At 44.6% G+C, this 16,994-nt stretch overlaps 1 protein-coding gene across 1 annotated transcript in view; it reads left to right on the top strand.

Moving 5' to 3' along the window:
- Positions 1-16,994, top strand: part of ADCY9 (adenylate cyclase 9) — a 139,046-nt gene that overhangs the window by 110,560 nt on the left and 11,492 nt on the right. The window contains exons 7-10 of the mRNA XM_008071124.2: positions 1,982-2,190; positions 6,153-6,312; positions 7,497-7,645; positions 10,119-10,160. Coding sequence (XP_008069315.1) covers positions 1,982-2,190; positions 6,153-6,312; positions 7,497-7,645; positions 10,119-10,160 — 560 coding nt within the window. The remainder of the gene's footprint in view (positions 1-1,981; positions 2,191-6,152; positions 6,313-7,496; positions 7,646-10,118; positions 10,161-16,994) is intronic.

Below are 16,994 nucleotides of genomic sequence, written 5' to 3'. Positions count from 1 at the left end.
AACCTTAGAAATACAAAAGAGCCTCGTGTGTTCAGAGTATTGCAGGTACTTCCAGGGCCATGGTGGGTGGGGCAGGAGGTGGGCAGGGACCGGAAATGGCTCCCATGGCAGGACCATTATGCTGAAGGCCAGAGGGAGCTGCTGGAGGATTTGGAACAGGAGGTGGCACCATCAGATTGTTTTATAAAGGTCACACAGCTGATTTGTGGGGAATGCTGGAGACTGGACAAGACTGGAGGCTGCGTGATAGCTGGGTACATCTGAGGCCTATTCAGATCCGAAGCCCATCCAATGCAGGGTCAGGGTGGAAAGGAAAGGGGAGACGCAGGGACAGGGTCCTCCTCAGCCAGTCCCCACGTCTAGGTGCTCACTGTGCTTAGTGCTCATGTTGGTGGTCTCTTAGGTGAGCATCCCACCTCCCTTGGGGTCCAGAGGGAAATAAAGCTTCCTCCACACTGCAGCAAACCTGCTGGAACATGGCAGCAGGCTCATGGCCCCCTCTGGCTCATGCGGGTGAGCTATAGCAAAGCCCTGGCTGTTTCCCTGAATACTAGATGGGTCCTTAGAGAGAGAGAGAGGGGACATGTGTGTGCATCTGGGAAGGTGGGCTGGCACGGGCAGCATCACCTGAAATTCTCACACCTTCTGATGGGACTTCAGAGGCTGGGACCAGATTGATCCTCTGGGGCACATGGACACCTACAGAGCTCCAAGTTTCTTGGAGAGAATTTGGACCCAAGTCCTGCTCCCAGGTTGCCCCAGGAGTGTCTAGGCTGACATCAGGGCAGATTGATGGCTTTGTACCCACTGTCCCACCTACCACCCTCTCCCCTCCCACCCAGCTCCCAGGACCCAGGGTGCAGCCAAGGTACCCAAAACCAGGTCATCCTGAAAGAAACATGCGCCAGACCAAGGAAGGACAGGGCCTTTCTGTTCCCTGTGCCTCCAGTCCCCACACCCAGATGGAGCCCAGCTGGGATGCTGAGTGGATACACGTTGCCCCTTGGGAATTGCCAGAAGGTTGCAATGCCAAACAGAAAGCAACTCAAATGGTCTGTGTCTCTCTTTCTCTCAATTATAGTCCGTGCCTTTAGGTCTTGTGCCTTCATCCTGAGAGGCCCTAGGATGAGCTAGGGGTGCACGCAGGACACAGCCTGGCTTCTCATTCCTATGTGACCTCGGGGCAGCCACTGGCCATGGCTTCCCCACTTGCACACTGAGATCAGTAGTATTTCCTTCCACAGGGTCTGTTGTGAGCATTGGTAGGGCCACACGGGACCTGGATCTTAGATACATAGCTATTTCCACATAGTTATTTCCTCTCCCCTTAATTCCCTCACACTGCGCACATGCCTCTTTGTTAGACTTGACACCTTCGTGCATTTCATATTCCTGTCCCTTCCCACCATTAGCATGTGAGCCGCCCAAGGGCATTGTTTTGTGTCCACCCCTGGCCCTGGGGTGGAACCAGGCCAGAGCAGGCTCCTGAATGAACACTCTTGTCTATCTGCTGTGAGCCCTCCCTGCACATGCAGGAGCTTCTGTCTGCTGCTGGTACTTTGATCCCTGCCTGGTCCTTCTGTCAGGAAGCCAGCCTTTGCACACCCTGAACCTGGGACCTAGCCATTCAGTGGAAGCTTCTAGCACATTGCTTCCATGTGACTGCCTTTACAGATGCAGAGTCATCTGCTTTGCCAGGCGGTAACTTTCAGGCTAAATGTATGATGTGTCTATGAGGACGTGCTAGTTTATAATCAGTTGCCTTGTGACCCTGGGCAAGTTTCTTAACTTCTCTGTGCCTTAGTTGCCTCAGTGTTAAATGGGGTACTCGCAGGGAGATGGCCCACCTAAAGCCTTACCACCTGTACCTCGTCCAGAGTAGGCAAGCGCTCTGTAAATGTTGACTTTTTTTCCCATCTGAATTATGTTCCACAGTCATCAGTGGCCACTTTAGTCATTCTGTTCCACTCCTGCCCAACAGGTTATAAAGAATTCTCCCGTGAAGACTTTTGCCAGTGCCACCTTCAGCTCCCTCTTGGATGTGTTTTTGTCAGCAACGGTGTTTCTGATTCTTTCCATCACCTGCTTTCTGAAGTATGGGGCTGCCACTGTGCCTCCCCCACCTGCTGCCCTGGCCATCTTTGGCACAGCCCTACTGCTGGAGGTGCTGTCCCTTGTGGTGTCCATCAGGTAACTCACCCAGCGCTGGGCCAGGTCTCCAAAGCTCTTAGCCGTTAGCGCCCTCTTCTGGCTCCACAGTTATAGCTGAGCAGTCTGCAGCACACAGACTAGTCCAAAGCCTTACTGTCAGTCAGTCCAAAGTCCTTACTGGCTATTTCTGGAGGTTGCCCCCATTTCCTTCTGACCCCCAGACCCACATCACGGCTTCCTCCCCCTTGCCCTTGGCACATGTGGGACCCTACCTCCCTAGAGAGGGAAGTGCCTGCAGGCCCAACTGCCACCAGCTCACCCCAGGATCTGCAGGGTCAGAGACCTAAAAAGAGAGAGTGGGAAGATAGGAAATGAGAAAAAGAGGAAAGAAAGGAAAAGAAGTGTGCAGGGTGTGAATGGTAGCCGGCCAGCAATCCGCAGGCGCCTCTTCTGAATGCAAGAGCCAAACCTAAAACCCTTAGAGGAAATTACAGGCAGGGCTCTTCAAGAGCTTGAACTAGGCGGTGGGCTCTTAGTAGTTAGGTCTGACACTAAAAGCACAAGCAACAAAAGAAAAAATAGATAAGTTCAACGCCATCAGTATTTAAAACTTTAGGCTGCAAAGAATGCCATCAAGAAAGTGATTGAAGGCTGGACACAGTGGCTCATGCCTATAATTCCAGCACTTTAGGCAACTGAGGCAGGAGGATCACTTGACCAGGAATTTGAGACCAACCTGGCAACATAGCTAGACCTTGTCTCTAAACAATAAATAAATTAGTTGGGCTGAGTAGTCCCAGCTACTCAGGAGGCTGAGGCAGAAGGATCACCTGAGCCCAGGAGGCCAAGACTGCAGTGAGCTGTGTTCATACCACTGCACTCCAGCCTGGGAGACGAAGTGAGACCCTGACTCAAAAAAAAGAAAAGAAAAGAAAGTACAGAAAACCCACAGAAAGGGAGGGATATTTGCAGATCAGACCTATGACAAGGGTCTAACATCTGGAATGTATAAAGAACTCCTACAGCCCAATAATAAAAGATAACCCATTTTTAAAAGGACAGAGAATCTGTGTAGATGGCAGGAGCCTTTCTGGGAAGCCAGGCCTCAGGACCAGCCCGTGACACTGAGGAAGCTTGTGGGAACTCTGTGCATCTCTGACCAGGTGTCTACACACAGGGCACTTCATTCATACACACGCAGATCACCAGTGTCATCTGCCTCCTGGACACCACGGCCACCTTATCCAGCCTTGTTACTCTTAGTGAGATGGCTATCAGCCTAGCAAAATCCCATTGGCAATTGCCCCCAGGAGCTGATGATTAAGCAGAAATGAGGAGACAGGCCCTGAACTTGAGTTTCTGCTGCTCTTATCCAATATTTCTGTGCAGAAAAGATGGGTTCGGGTCTGGCCCTGAGGCTTCCAAATGCTGGCTTCTTCCTCTTTGGGGTGGACAAGCTGGAATTCCTGCCTCCTCCCTCCCACCCCCGCCATCCCAGGGTCCCTTTGAGGCCTTTCTTAAGCCACTGGAGCCCAATGACCCTCTCCACAGCACAGCCCTGCCTGACTGTCTTGCCCCCAAATCCTGCCTCAGCCCCCTACGTGGGCTTCTGGGACCCCTCCCAAAGAAGCTGCTCACAAGCAGGCCCGTCCCAGCATCTGCTTCCACTGAACTCAAACCAAGACATCCTCAGGTCCCTGGTTTTTTAACTTTTTAAAGTAGCTTTGTTGTGATATAATTTATATACACTAAATTCATTCAAGTATATAATTTAGTGATTTTTAAGTAAATTTACAGACTTGTACAAACATCACCACAATATAATTTTAGGACATTTCTGTTACTCTCAAAAGAAACCCCTTCCCATTTAGTCACTCCCCTCACGTCCACTCCCCCTAGTCACCCTAGGATGCCCTCTAACACAGACATCTACAGCCTCTTGATTGTTCTGAAGCTAGCACTGCCTTCTGTACCTTTCTTCTTTAACCCCTTAGTCATTATTTATTTCCGTTCCTTGGGACTCCATTCTAAGGAATGGAGGCCAACTCTGGCTTAGAGACTGCCGAGGGCTGGGGGTGTGGTGTGCAGGGCCCGTCTACACCAACACACTTGTAAGCATCTTATGAGGGAATTGGCTGCGGTGCTCCTGAGCAAGCATCTGGTGGGATTTAGTCCAGTTTACCAGGAATTGTCAAGCCTAGGAAAGGTGGGACCCTGAAAGATTCCCTTGAGCTAAGGGCCTGTTTAGAATTCCAGATCCACAGGAACCTACACTGAGGGACATATAGGTGTCCCAGGGCAGCTTTGTCAGTCACTGGCCTGGAGCCTCACCTGCCTGGTCCAGAAGGCCTCCACAGCTCAGCTTAGGTCAAGCCCCCCATCTCCACTCCAGCCCTGGTCAAGCGTGAGGACAGCTGATCTCGTCCTCGGATTTCTATAGACTTGAAGATTATCATGAAGGACCCCCAGGCTTCTCACTCCTGGCTGGAGACTTGGTTCCCTCTGTCTCTCCTCACAGGGCCTCTGTATTCTGCCTCTGAGCATATTTGTGGTTATTCTTGGAAATATCCCAAGGTATTTGTTATCCTTTAGATATATTAGGCAGCCAGAGCTGTCCAGCATCCTAAAAGGGTCAGACTGTGCCTGAATCTGTGTGGGAAGTGGTTGAAAAGTCAGAATTTTCTTGCCAGGGCCACACTCAGCTGAAGTGGTTGAAGCACTGTGGGTGTTCAGGGCTGCAGGCTTGGACACCTAGGTGTACAAGAAGCATTTGTGTTGTTGACTCACAGCAGCAGTCCCGGCTTTTCCAGAGGCCAGGACAGAGGGCCTGTCCCAGGTCTGCAGCAGCAGTGTTGAGAGAACTGGTCTCCCCAGAACATATGAGAAGGAGGATCCCCATCCCCTCTCTTTAGCTTCCCCCTGTAGGCCTCACCATGCCTCAGGGGTCCCCTCGCTCAGCCAAGACCCTTTTTTCCTCCTCACGGTGGTTTTTGCCCCATATTCTCAGCTCTCCCTTCTTTATAAAAAACTTTATTGTGTCAACACCACTCTCCTGAGATGTAGCCCACTTAAACACATGGTTGCGAAAGGAGTCAATAAATACAATTGCTGTAATAAGAAGGACAAACAGAAAGAAAGTTATTTAAAATGAAACATAGTGCTTTGCCTTATGTATGCCAGGGCACAGCTGCCTGGGAAATCGTAACAAAGCCATTAGCTGTTTGCCCTCCAAGCTCTATCACTGTGAATGTGATAGCTACAAACGCAGATGGCACGGGTGTATGGGTTTGGTGGCTCAAGTATCATGAACTGTGTTCAGTCTGTGACATGATTTTCTGAAACACTGAATGACCCTTGGTGATGATCCAACCAGGACAAAGATCATCTCAGCTTGGTTTGCACAGAAGCTTCCTTCCTGGAAAATTCAGTGTGCACTACCACCCAGAAGCACTTTCTGTGTATACAAAACAGTCAGGCTCTAGGCTGAGACAGTGTCAGGAGCTTTCTCTTCTGTGGGTGCTCATGGGCATGGTCACTTTGTAGGATGTGGGGTAGAGCCTCACTGTGTGGACATCTCTGTCCCTGGCTGCTGCAACAACCACACAGTCCCCACAAAGCTCCAGGACACCTCCAGAACCACCCTGACAGAGATCTCCTGTCCAGGTGACAGCAGGGTGGCAGCTCCCAATAGATTTGACTCAGGACCTGTAATATTCTTATGTGCTCCATTAGACCAGTGAGGCATGTGCATTTCACAAGCACATTTTGTCAGAATACAACAAGTGATCCTAAAATAAGCCATGGTGAGCTAAGCAAGCCCAGCTTGCCCGCCTTCTGCCAAAAATGAGGAAGGTGGGGACTCTGCCTACCCCTTTGCCTGCCCCAGGGACAGTGGCAGCACAGAAAAGGGTTGGACACTGGCTGCGGCCCTACCCCCATATCCTGGCAGGGGACCCACGCCAGACCCTGACAACTCCTGCTAACCCCTGTCCCTGTCCCAGGATGGTGTTCTTCCTGGAGGACGTCATGGCTTGCACCAAGCGCCTGCTGGAGTGGATCGCTGGCTGGCTGCCACGCCACTGCGTCGGGGCCATCCTTGTGTCGCTGCCTGCACTCGCTGTCTACTCACACGTCACCTCCGAATTTGCGACAAACATACACGTAAATAAAGGCGTTATGTTCTTCTGGACTCCCTAATCTCCCTTTTTCTTTCAATTACTTGGGGCAGCAACTTAAAAATAGACCTTTAGACAGATACAAGCTCTGCTACTGCCTTGAGCCTGCCTTTATAGGAGATGGCTTAGCATGGGCTATCTGGATGCAGATGCCTTGTTGTTGACCAGGCTGGGAAGAGTCCCCAGTGGGCATGAGTCCCCTCCAGTGTCACTTGGTCTTCACCAAGTTTCAAATCCACTATTTTCCTTCATGCTTTTATAAAGGGGCATCTGAAGAATGTTTCCAAACAATACGAGATAATGTGCATCTGTAGAATTGTGCAGTTGATTTGTACCTGGATCGGTTCCTGCTGATCAACAGGACCTTAGGGTTAAACTCTTTTGAGAGCGAACTGATGCTGTGGTAGATGATAGTTTTGATGCAAGTGAGCATCATATGAGCTGTGGGGCAGGCTGATGGCTTTTGGTACTTTAACCTCAAACCACATTTCAGTGGGCTCATAGCAGGGACCCAGAGAAAAAACTTTTCTTTTCTTTTCTTTTTTTTTTTGAGTTGGAGTCTCACTCTGTCATCCAGTCTGGAGTGTAGTGGCACACTCACAGCCACCCCAGCATCAACCTGCTGGGCTCCAGCAATCCTCCTGCCTCAGCCTTCCAAGTAGCCAGAACTACAGGCATGCACTACCATGCCCAGCTAATTTTTCATTTATTGTAGAGACGAGATCTTGCCAAGTTGCCCAGGCTGGTCTTGAACCCACAGGCGCAGGCAATCTACTCGCCTTGGCCTCCCAAAGTGCTGGGATTACAGGCTGAGCCACCGAGCCCGGCCGGAAAAGCTTTTCGAAGGTAACTGATCACGCGGAGGTAGTTCTCAAATGGGGTGGCCTCCCTTTCCTTTTCACCAAATGACATGTGCCATTTCCACATGTCTGGAGAAGAGTTTAGCACCTGCGCACCTCAGGTGCGGGATAGTAAACCTAAAGAGGTTTGATCTGTCCTTGAAAATGCCAGCTAACCAAAAGTGAGAGTTATTACAAACAAATAAGCAATTTGGTGGTTTCAGTCATATTTTCATATTTTTGTGAGCAGAGGATGCTTTGGGGGCTCAGGTAGAGCTGGGGTGGTGTGTGGGGGCGACAGGATGCTGTCCTTACCCTGCGCCTCTTGCAGTTCTCGGTGTTCTCAGGCTCGGCTGCGCTGATTGCCGTCGTGCACTACTGCAACTTCTGTCAGCTCAGCTCCTGGATGAGGTCCTCCCTTGCCACCGTGGTGGGGGCTGGGCCACTGCTTCTGCTCTACGTCTCCTTGTGCCCAGACAGGTAAGTGACTGGCACTAGTCACGGGCACCCTGGACACAGGGTCACCTTGTCTACACCTTTTCCAGGCCTGGCTGTGCTTGTACATTGGCACTGGTGCCCTCCTCAACAGCAGGTTTTCCGTCACACATTCATGTCACTAAGTGAATAAGATGCCCTAAGAGTAAGTGCAAAAGAAAGGAAACTGCACTCTATATATTTGAATATATTTGAATATAGACATCCTCGGAAGACATGATAAAGCAGTCATGTGCTTGAGCTGACTTCTTGTGAGTGAATTGGAATCTAAGTAAGACCTGAAGCGTTTTATGCAAGATGATCAAAAACATGAAAGAATAGAGGTGCAGAGAGACACAGACGTGAGAAGGAAGTTGGTCTGACGTTAATTGAAATAGGGTCTATGTACCAGGACAGAGTACAGACTGTGGAAGGAGGGGAAATGAAGACATTAGGTGATCTTGCAAGTGACCTGGGCCTTACTTATACATATTACATCAAAACAGTTTCCATATTTTGACATGAGATATAGGAATAATGACCAGTCACTGGACATATGTCTTTTATCCTGAGGTACTCCACATTCTGAGGAGAACTTTCAGTCTCTGGTACTCAGAATGGCCTTCACAATTGTGTCACTGACAGGAGGACTGAGGAATAGAGAGGACAGCTTGGACAAAGAAAAAGGAGCCAGGGGTAGACCTCTGAGGCCAAGATCAGTTCTTATTACTGTGCTACAAAAAATATAAAAATAAATAGGATGGCAATTATAGATACTGTATGGAACATATCCTAACAGTGAAATCCAGTGATATCCCTGTCTTTCATGTGTTCTGCTAATTGAATGATGTTTGGTTCTTAGTTTGTTAAAATGAGTCTCAAATTGCCTTTTGCACATTTGCAACCAGTTTGGGGCTTTTAAGCTTTTTTAGCTAAATATGTAGTTGAAAACACAGTAATACCTTGGATAGCAAAATGCACACAGTGGGTAATTTAAACAGTTTATGATATGTTAAACCCACTAAACTTCTCTTTGTGTAACAAAATTCTAAATATTGGGTGTTTCTACAACTGCTTATAAAAGTGTTTCACTATTAGCATGTATTGAAGAACTGCCTGTTTACAATTAGGAGGGTTCAGGTAAAAAGAATATTTTGAAGTTACATAGGACATTTCTTCATTGTGCTTGCAGGACATTTAAATCCTGGCTCCCAGCCAGGCTTGGTGGTTCAGCTTGTAATCCCAGCACTTTGGGAGGACGAGGCAAGTGGATTGCCTGAGCCTGTGGGTTCGAGACCAGCCTGGGCAACTTGGCAAGACCTTGTCTCTACAATAGAAAAAAATTAGCTGGGCATGATAGTGCGTTCCTGTAGTTCTGGCTACTTGGAAGGCTGAGGCAGAAGGATTGCTGGAGCCCGGCAGGACTACGCTGGGGTGGCCATGAGTGTGCCACTGCACTCCAGCCTGGGTGACAGAGTGAGACTTCAACTCAAAACAAAACAAAACAAAAACAAAAATAAATTCTGGCTCCCTACATGATTATGACAGCTAGTGGGGATTCCCCCTCAGTGTTTCCAAAATGCCCCAGGAGTGGCATTACTGTCGCTAAGGACCACTGCTTCAATAAATTCAAAAGCAAAGCATGATGCAGCCTGCCACAATATCAGCAGTTTCAAATGCAAAGCTCTATGAGTATTAACAAAGCAGTGGTCAGTAATGGACAGACTAAGCATTCTTCCTCAATTTACTTGATAAAATAATGACAATATGAAAGATATTCAAATTTCTTGGAAATGAAGATCAAAAAGAGAATTTAAAGTAAGACTGTCTTCGGTATTTGAAAGGAAACTCTAACGAATAGTTAAATTACTTCAAGCAAAATAGCACAGACTTTTATTGTTCTGAAGGTGTGGCTATCTGGAATTATGTTCATATAGAGCTCTTTACCAAGAGTATGAAATTCAGCAATCTGTCTTTTAAGCTTTTAGATCCTTCACAAGTACCTCTCCAGCCACTCACAGTGTTCTTTAGTCATGGCTGTAGGGCTTTTTCATCTGGGCTTAGAGAGCCAGAGTGGTGAGGGACCTCTTCATTGCCGTTTGCCCACAATTCAAATAGCAGATCTGGGTTAGGGCTGGGGGTTGACATTCTCCTGGCCCAGGACACCTCCACCCACGTAAGACCCTTGGAGCCTCCACCCGTCAACACTGCTGTATCACTTCAGGGTAGGCAGGATGTGGGATGGTAAACAAGGACATAAGCTCAACTTTTACAAAAGGGGGGCTCTGCAGAGAACTGCACCCAGGATTGGGGGACACAGAAGTGAAAGAAGAGGTGCGTGCAGGTGGCTCATGATGATGTTGCAGTCACATCTAAAAAAGGAAAAAAGGAAAGTTGTTTGTTTAAGCTCTTCTCAGGTTGCTTTCTAGAATTCCTTCTCTGCTTTTTATAATAATATTTTTCTGCATTTTAATTTCAGTTCCGTAGTAATTTCACCCCTTGATGTAGCACAGAACTTCAGGTAAGCTTTTAATATTGTGCCTATATCTCAGTAAACAAGATTGACTGTATTATTCCTGCTTATTTCTAAGAGTCCTAGAAATAGTTGTATCTTAAATAAAATGAGCAATATATACACTCTTTTTTTTTTTTTTGAGTTGGAGTCTCACTCTGTCATCCAGATTGGAGTGCAGTCGGCTGCTCCCGGCCACCGCAGCCTCAACCTGCTGGGCTCTGGTGATCCTTCTGCCTCAGCCTTCCAAGTAGCTGGAACTACAGGCGCGTGCTACCACACCCGGCTCATTTTTGATTTATTGTAGAGATGAGGTCTCGCCAAGTTGCCCAGGCGGGTCTTGAATATATGCACTCTTAAAAGATAAGACTGCCCGGGCATGGTGGCTCAAGCCTGTAATCCCAGCACTTTGGGAGGCCAAGGTGAAGGGATTGCCTAAGCCCACGGGTTTGAGAATAGCCTGAGCAACTTGGTGAGACCTCATGTCTACAATAAATAAAAAAATTAGCTGAGTGTGGTAGAGCACACTTGTAATTCTGGCTACTTGGAAGGCTGAGGTGGAGGTATAGCCTGAGTCCAGCAGGTCGATGCTAGGGTGGCCTGAGTGTGCCACTGCACTCCAACCAGGACAACAGAGTGAGACTCCAACTCAAAAAAAGTTAAAAAATAAAAATAAAAAGAGAAAGCAGAAAACGTCTACTTGTTGAAATATAAGATTGTGGTCATAATATCTAATTGAAAATTTTAAATTACTCTATTTTGTTATTAAGGCATATATTTGGTCAACCCCTTTGGGTCTCCTCCTGCTGTGGGAGCTTTTCTGTCCTCCTAATAAATCCTGCTTTCTCAGAAAAAAAAAAAAAAAGACATATATTTGAATGGGTGTAATTTCATGTAAAACTTTAGCATGCTACAGAGGAACTCTCACAAATCAAAGAAGAAAGTTATTTTATTCCCGAAAATATTTTTAAATAACTGACTAGAAATTTGAAATAATAAATATTAGACACTTGCTTTACTATAAACATCAAAATAAATTCTAAATAAATTGAAGAGTCAAAAATAAAAAACTATATAAAATCTCGAGAAAATATAATTAAATAATATTTAGTTATTTAATTAAACATGAAGACACTAAGATAACTTTCTAGGCTTACAAATAATAAATAGAAAGCAAAGAAAAGACTGATTGATAAATTAGGAAGAGAGAAAATCAAAGCAGAGAAATATTTGTGAAACTGTTATATAAAGAGCAAATTAAGACCTGCATAAGTGGCAAAAAAAAAATTACGAAAGAGGAAATGTCGATAGAGAATAAATGTGGAAGTGTACTCAATATCATTACTACTAAAGTCATTACACATTTAAATTACTACAAAATATCTTTGTTTCTTTTTTTTTAACCAATCTTGACTGGAATGGTCTTTTCTTTATTGACAAATAATAAGTCATTTTGGGCTTTTAAATTGGACTTTCAAAAAGTTGTAATGCAAATACCCAGTGCAAGCAAGGATGTGGTGCATTCATAAATTGCTGGTGTTGGTTAATTTCTTTTTAGCTACCAGGCACTTAAAATATAAGTTTACGTGATCCTCACAATACCTGACACAGGTGGCTTTGTCTTCATTTTCCAGATGAGGAAACTGAAGCTCAGAGAAGTTAATGAACCTGCCTAAGGTCACACACCTGGCCACTGGCAGTGTTTAAACCCTATCCTCCCTCACTCCCAGGCCATGCTCTTCTTTACATACCTCATCACTTTTCAGACCATTACAATCATTTTGGAAAGCAATTTGCAATTTGACAATCTATTTTAAAAATCATAAAATGCTTACCCTTTGATCTAGTTATTCCTTTTTTGCTTATCTACTGAGAAGATAATTCAGCATAATGCAAAAGCTGCATGCCTAAAAATATTTATCACAATTACTGATAATATTGATTCATAAGCAACTTCAGTCATCAATAATAAAGGAATTAATTAAATTATATATATATACACTCAAATATTGCAACTGGAAAATGCAGCAAATATGGAAAACTTTTTGTTTTTCAGTTATGTGAAATTACATATGTACTATACCTACAACTAAGTATTTAATTTTTTTTTTAAGGTGTAGGATACAATCCAGGATTAGGTATACAATTGATCATCGTATAGGTAAAGTTTGAGCCTCCCTTTGGTCTCCACTTTGCCTGGTTTGAGATCAGGTACCCTTATTGATGTTGTGTGTCCCTCCCCACCCACCTACCCCGGCAGTATCCCGTGACTGCCAGTCCCTTTCGCATAGTATTATGGTAAATATTCAATAGTGTTATGGTAAATATTCAGGGTCCACTTATGAGTGAGAACATGTGGTACTCTGTTCTTTGTTTCTGTGATAGATCACTGAGTATGATAGACTCTAAATCCATCCTAGTCGCTGTGAAGTCCATAAGTTTGTCCTTTATGTATAATATTCCATTGTGTATATATACCACATTTTTTTATCCAGTCCAGTACCAATGGGCAGCACAGTTGGTTCCATGTTTTTGCTATTGTGAGTAGTGCTGCAATAAACATTTGTGTGCAGGTATCTTTTTTGTAGAATGATTTGAGTTCTTCTGGGTGTATTCCCAGCAGAGGGATTGCTGGGTCATATGGAAGGTCAATGTCTAGTTTTTTCAGAAATCACCACACTGTTTACCAAAGAGGTCGCACAAGTTTACATTACCACCAGCAGTTTAGAAGCGTTCTTTTTTTTCTCCGCATCCTTGCTAGCATCTGTTGTTTTATTAATGAAGAACAGTCTGACTGGGATTAGGTGGTATCTCAGTGTGGTTTTGACTTGCATTTCTCTGATGATTAGTGAGGCTGAGCAGTTTTCCATGTATCTGTTGGCTACCCGTATATCTTCTTTTGAGAAGTGTCTATGCATGTCTTTTGTGTACTTTTTAATGGTGCTGTTTGTTTTTTTCCTTTTGACATGTTTGAGTTCCTTGTAGATCCTGGATGTTAGTTAGGCCTTTGTTAGATATATAGTTGGCAAATATTTTTTCCCACTCTGTGGACTGTCTCCCTGCTCTTTTGTTGGTTTCTTTCGCTTTGCAGAAGCTTTTCAGTTTGATGAAGTCCCACTTGTCTATCTTATCTCTTATGGCATGGGCACTTGGGGTTTTAATCAGGAATTGGTTGCCAGTTCCAGTTTCCATAAGGGTGTCTCCTGCAGTTTCCAAGGTTCTTTTAGTTTGAGGCTTTACATTTAGGTCTTTGATCCATTTAGAGTTGATTTTTGTATATGGTGATAGGTAAGGGTATTAAGTATTTAATTATATATATTAAAACATTGTAAGGGATTTAATACTTATAGAATAATGAGTGATGATTACAACTAAAGTATTTGAAAGAAAAACACCTGGCATCTTTTTTTCTAAGTTAACTTTTTTTTACTTCCCCCCATCTGGCCTGCACTTTAAGTTAACTTGTTATTGACAGGTACATATACATATGCACAGAAAAGAACCCAGATCATAAGACTGTAGCTCAATAAATTTTCACAAGCGAACATACCCATTTACCACTCAGACCAAGAAATAGAACATTGTCAGCATTACAGAAGTCCTGCGCCCCCCCAATGGTATCCTGGTGATACCATCTCCCCCTCCACATCCCTACATATAGATTTTATATATGTATGTATATGTATTTAGAGTCAGAGTCTCACTCTGTCAGTCATGCTAGAGTACGGTGGCACAATCATGGCTACCGCAGCCTCAACCTGCTGGGCTCAAGTGATCCTTCCACCTTAGCCTTCCAAGTAGCTGAAACTGTAGGTATGCACCACCACACCTGATTAATTTTTTGATTTATTGTGGAGACAAGATCTTGCCAATTTGCCCAGGCTGGTCTCAAACCCCTGGGCTCAGGCCATCCTCTCACCTCCATTTCCCAAAGTGCTGGAATTGAACATGTGAGCCACCGCACCCAGACTAGGTATAGATTTTAAATGGCACTGAAGCACACCAGATGGTAATAAATGCCATGATTAGCTGGTTAGGGCCATGAGTGGTCTTTGTTTTCTATTTTTCTCTGTTTTTAAGCCCTCTTCTCCATAGTAATGGATTATATCATATTTTACTCTTTCACTTAGGATTTCTTTCTTTTTTTTAAATAAAGATATGGGGTACAAATCAGGGTTAGGTATACAAACATTGATTATGCAGGTACCCTTGATGATGAGGTATGCCCCTGCTTACCCTAGCAGTTTCCCTCAACTGCCAATCCTACTCACCCTCCCCTGACAGTTTCCCATTACTGCCAAATGCTTTCTTGTAGTATTATAATTATTCAAGGTCCATTTATGAGTGAGAACATATGGTACGCTATTCTTTGTTTCTGTGATAGATCACTGAGTATGATCGACTCTAAATCCATCCAAGTTGCTGCGAAGTCCGTATATTTGTCCTTCTTTATGGCTGCGTAATATTCCATTCCGTATATGTACCATGTTTTCTTTATTCAGTCCAGCTTTGATGGGCAACATGGTTGGTTCCATGATTTTGCTATTGTGAATAGAGCTGCAGCAAACATACATGAGCAGGTATCTGTTTTGTAGAATGATTTTGAGTTCCTCCGTGTATATTAACAATAGAGGAATTGCTGGGTCATATGGAAGGTAAATTTCTAGTTGTTTCAGAAATTGCCACACTGTCTTCCAAAGAGGTTGCACTAGTTTGCATTCCCACCAGCAGTGTAGAAGCATTCCTTTTTCTCCACATCCTTGCCAGCATCTGTTATTGTTTTTATTTTATTTTATTTTATTTTATTTTATTTTATTTTTTTTATTTTATTTTTTTGAGTTGGAGACTCACTCTGTCACCCAGACGGGAATGCAGTGGCATGTTCTCAGCCACCACAGCCTCGACCTGATGGACTCTGGCAATCCTTCTGCCTTAGCCTTCCAAGTAGCCAGAACTACAGGCACGTGCTACCACGCCTGGCTAATTTTTGATTTATTGTAGAGATGAGGTCTCGCCAAGTTGCCCGGGTGGTTCTCGAACCCACGGACTCAGGCAGTCCACTCGCCTCAGCCTCCCAAAGTGCTGGGTTACAGGCTGAGCCACTGAGGATGGCCTGTTTGTTCTATTAATGATGGCCATTGTTACTGGGGTTAGGTGGTAACTCAGTGTGGTTTTTTTTTGTTTGTTTGTTTTGTTTTTTTGAGTTGGAGTCTCACTCGGTCGCCCAGACTGGAGTGCAGTGGCACGCTCCCGGCCACCACAGCCTCACCTACTGGGCTCCGACGATCCTTCCGCCTCAGCCTTCCGAGTAGCCGGAATTACAGGCATGCGCTACCACGCCTAGCTGATTTTTTGATTTATTGTAGAGATGAGGTCTCGCTGCCCAGGCGGGTCTCGAACCCGCGGGCTCAAGCAATCCACTCACCTCAGCCAGTGTGGTTTTGATTCGCATTTCTCTGATGATGAGTGAGGCTGAGCACTTTTTCATTTGTCTATTGACTGCCCATATATCTTCTTCTGAGAAGTGAATATTCATGTCTTTTGCCCACTTTTTAAAGGGGCTGTTTGTTTTTTTTCCTTTTGGTGCATTTGAGTTCCTGTAGATCCTAGATGTAGGCCTTTGTCAGATATACAGTTGGCAAATATTTTCCCATTCTGTGGGCTGTCTCCCTGCTCTCTTGATGGTTTCTTTTGCTTTGCAGAAGCTCATTAGTTTGATGAGGTCTCACTTATCTATCTTATTTCTTAAGGTATTGGCCTTTAGGGTTCTGAATAGGAATTGGTTGCCAGTTTCAATTTCCATAAGAGTGTCTCCTGCATTTTCTAAGATTCTTATAGTTGGAGGTCTTTGATCCATTTAGAGTTAATTTTTGTGTATGGTAATAGGTAGGGGTCCTGTTTCAATCTTCTGCATGTAGTCAGCCACTTTTCCCAGCACCATTTACTGAATAGGTTCTCCTCTCCCCAGTGGTTGTTGCTGGAGGCTTTGTCAAAGATGAGTTGGTTGAGGAATTGAGGCTTTACTTCCGGAATCTCTATCCTGTTCCGTTGGTCTATATGCCTGTTCTTGTACCAATGCCAGGCTGTTTTGATTACTGTAGTCTTACAGTAAAGTTTGAAGTCTGGAAGTGTGATATCTCCTGCTTTGTTTCTTTTGCTTAGGATTGTTTTGGCTATTTGTGGTCATTTATGTTTCCGTATGGATTTCTGTATTGTCATTTCCAGGCCTGAGAAGAATGGTGTTGGTAACTTAATGGGTGTTGCATTGAATCTGTAGATTGCCTTTGGTAGGATGGACATTTTAACAATGTTGACTCTTCCTATCCATGAGCATGGAATATTTTTCCATTTGTTTGTATCTTCTTGGATCTCTTTGAGCAGCGTTTTGTAGTTCTCATTGTAAAGGTCTTTCACTTCTCTGGTTAGAAAGATGCTGAGGTATTTCCTTTTTGTGTGTGGTTATTGTGAATGGGATTATGCTTTTTTTATAATCAATATTTTTTATTATGATATTGTGGAGTACAGTTAAGGGTTAGGTATACAAATATGCTTTGTCAGGATTGTGCTTTTTATTTGGGTCTCTTCCTGCTTGTTTTTGGTATATAGGAATGCAACTGTCTTTTACATGCTTATTTTATACCTGAAACTTTGCCAAAAAGTCCTTTATCAGTGCAAGCACGTTTTTGACAGATTCTCTTGGATTTTCAAGGTATAGGATCATATCATCAGCAAAGAGGGATAACTAGACTTCCCCTTTTCCTATTTGGATACCCCTGATTTCCTTCTCTTGTCTAATTGCCTGAGCTAGGACTTCCAACACAATATTGAACAAGAGGGTTGAGA

The sequence above is a fragment of the Carlito syrichta genome, unplaced genomic scaffold, assembly GCF_000164805.1.
Source record: "Carlito syrichta isolate Samal-C Ts95f unplaced genomic scaffold, Tarsius_syrichta-2.0.1 Scaffold314117, whole genome shotgun sequence".
NCBI classification, from domain to species: Eukaryota; Metazoa; Chordata; class Mammalia; order Primates; family Tarsiidae; genus Carlito; species Carlito syrichta.
The sequence above is the reverse complement of the archived record's forward strand: the minus strand, read 5'-3'. Positions and strand labels throughout refer to the sequence as shown.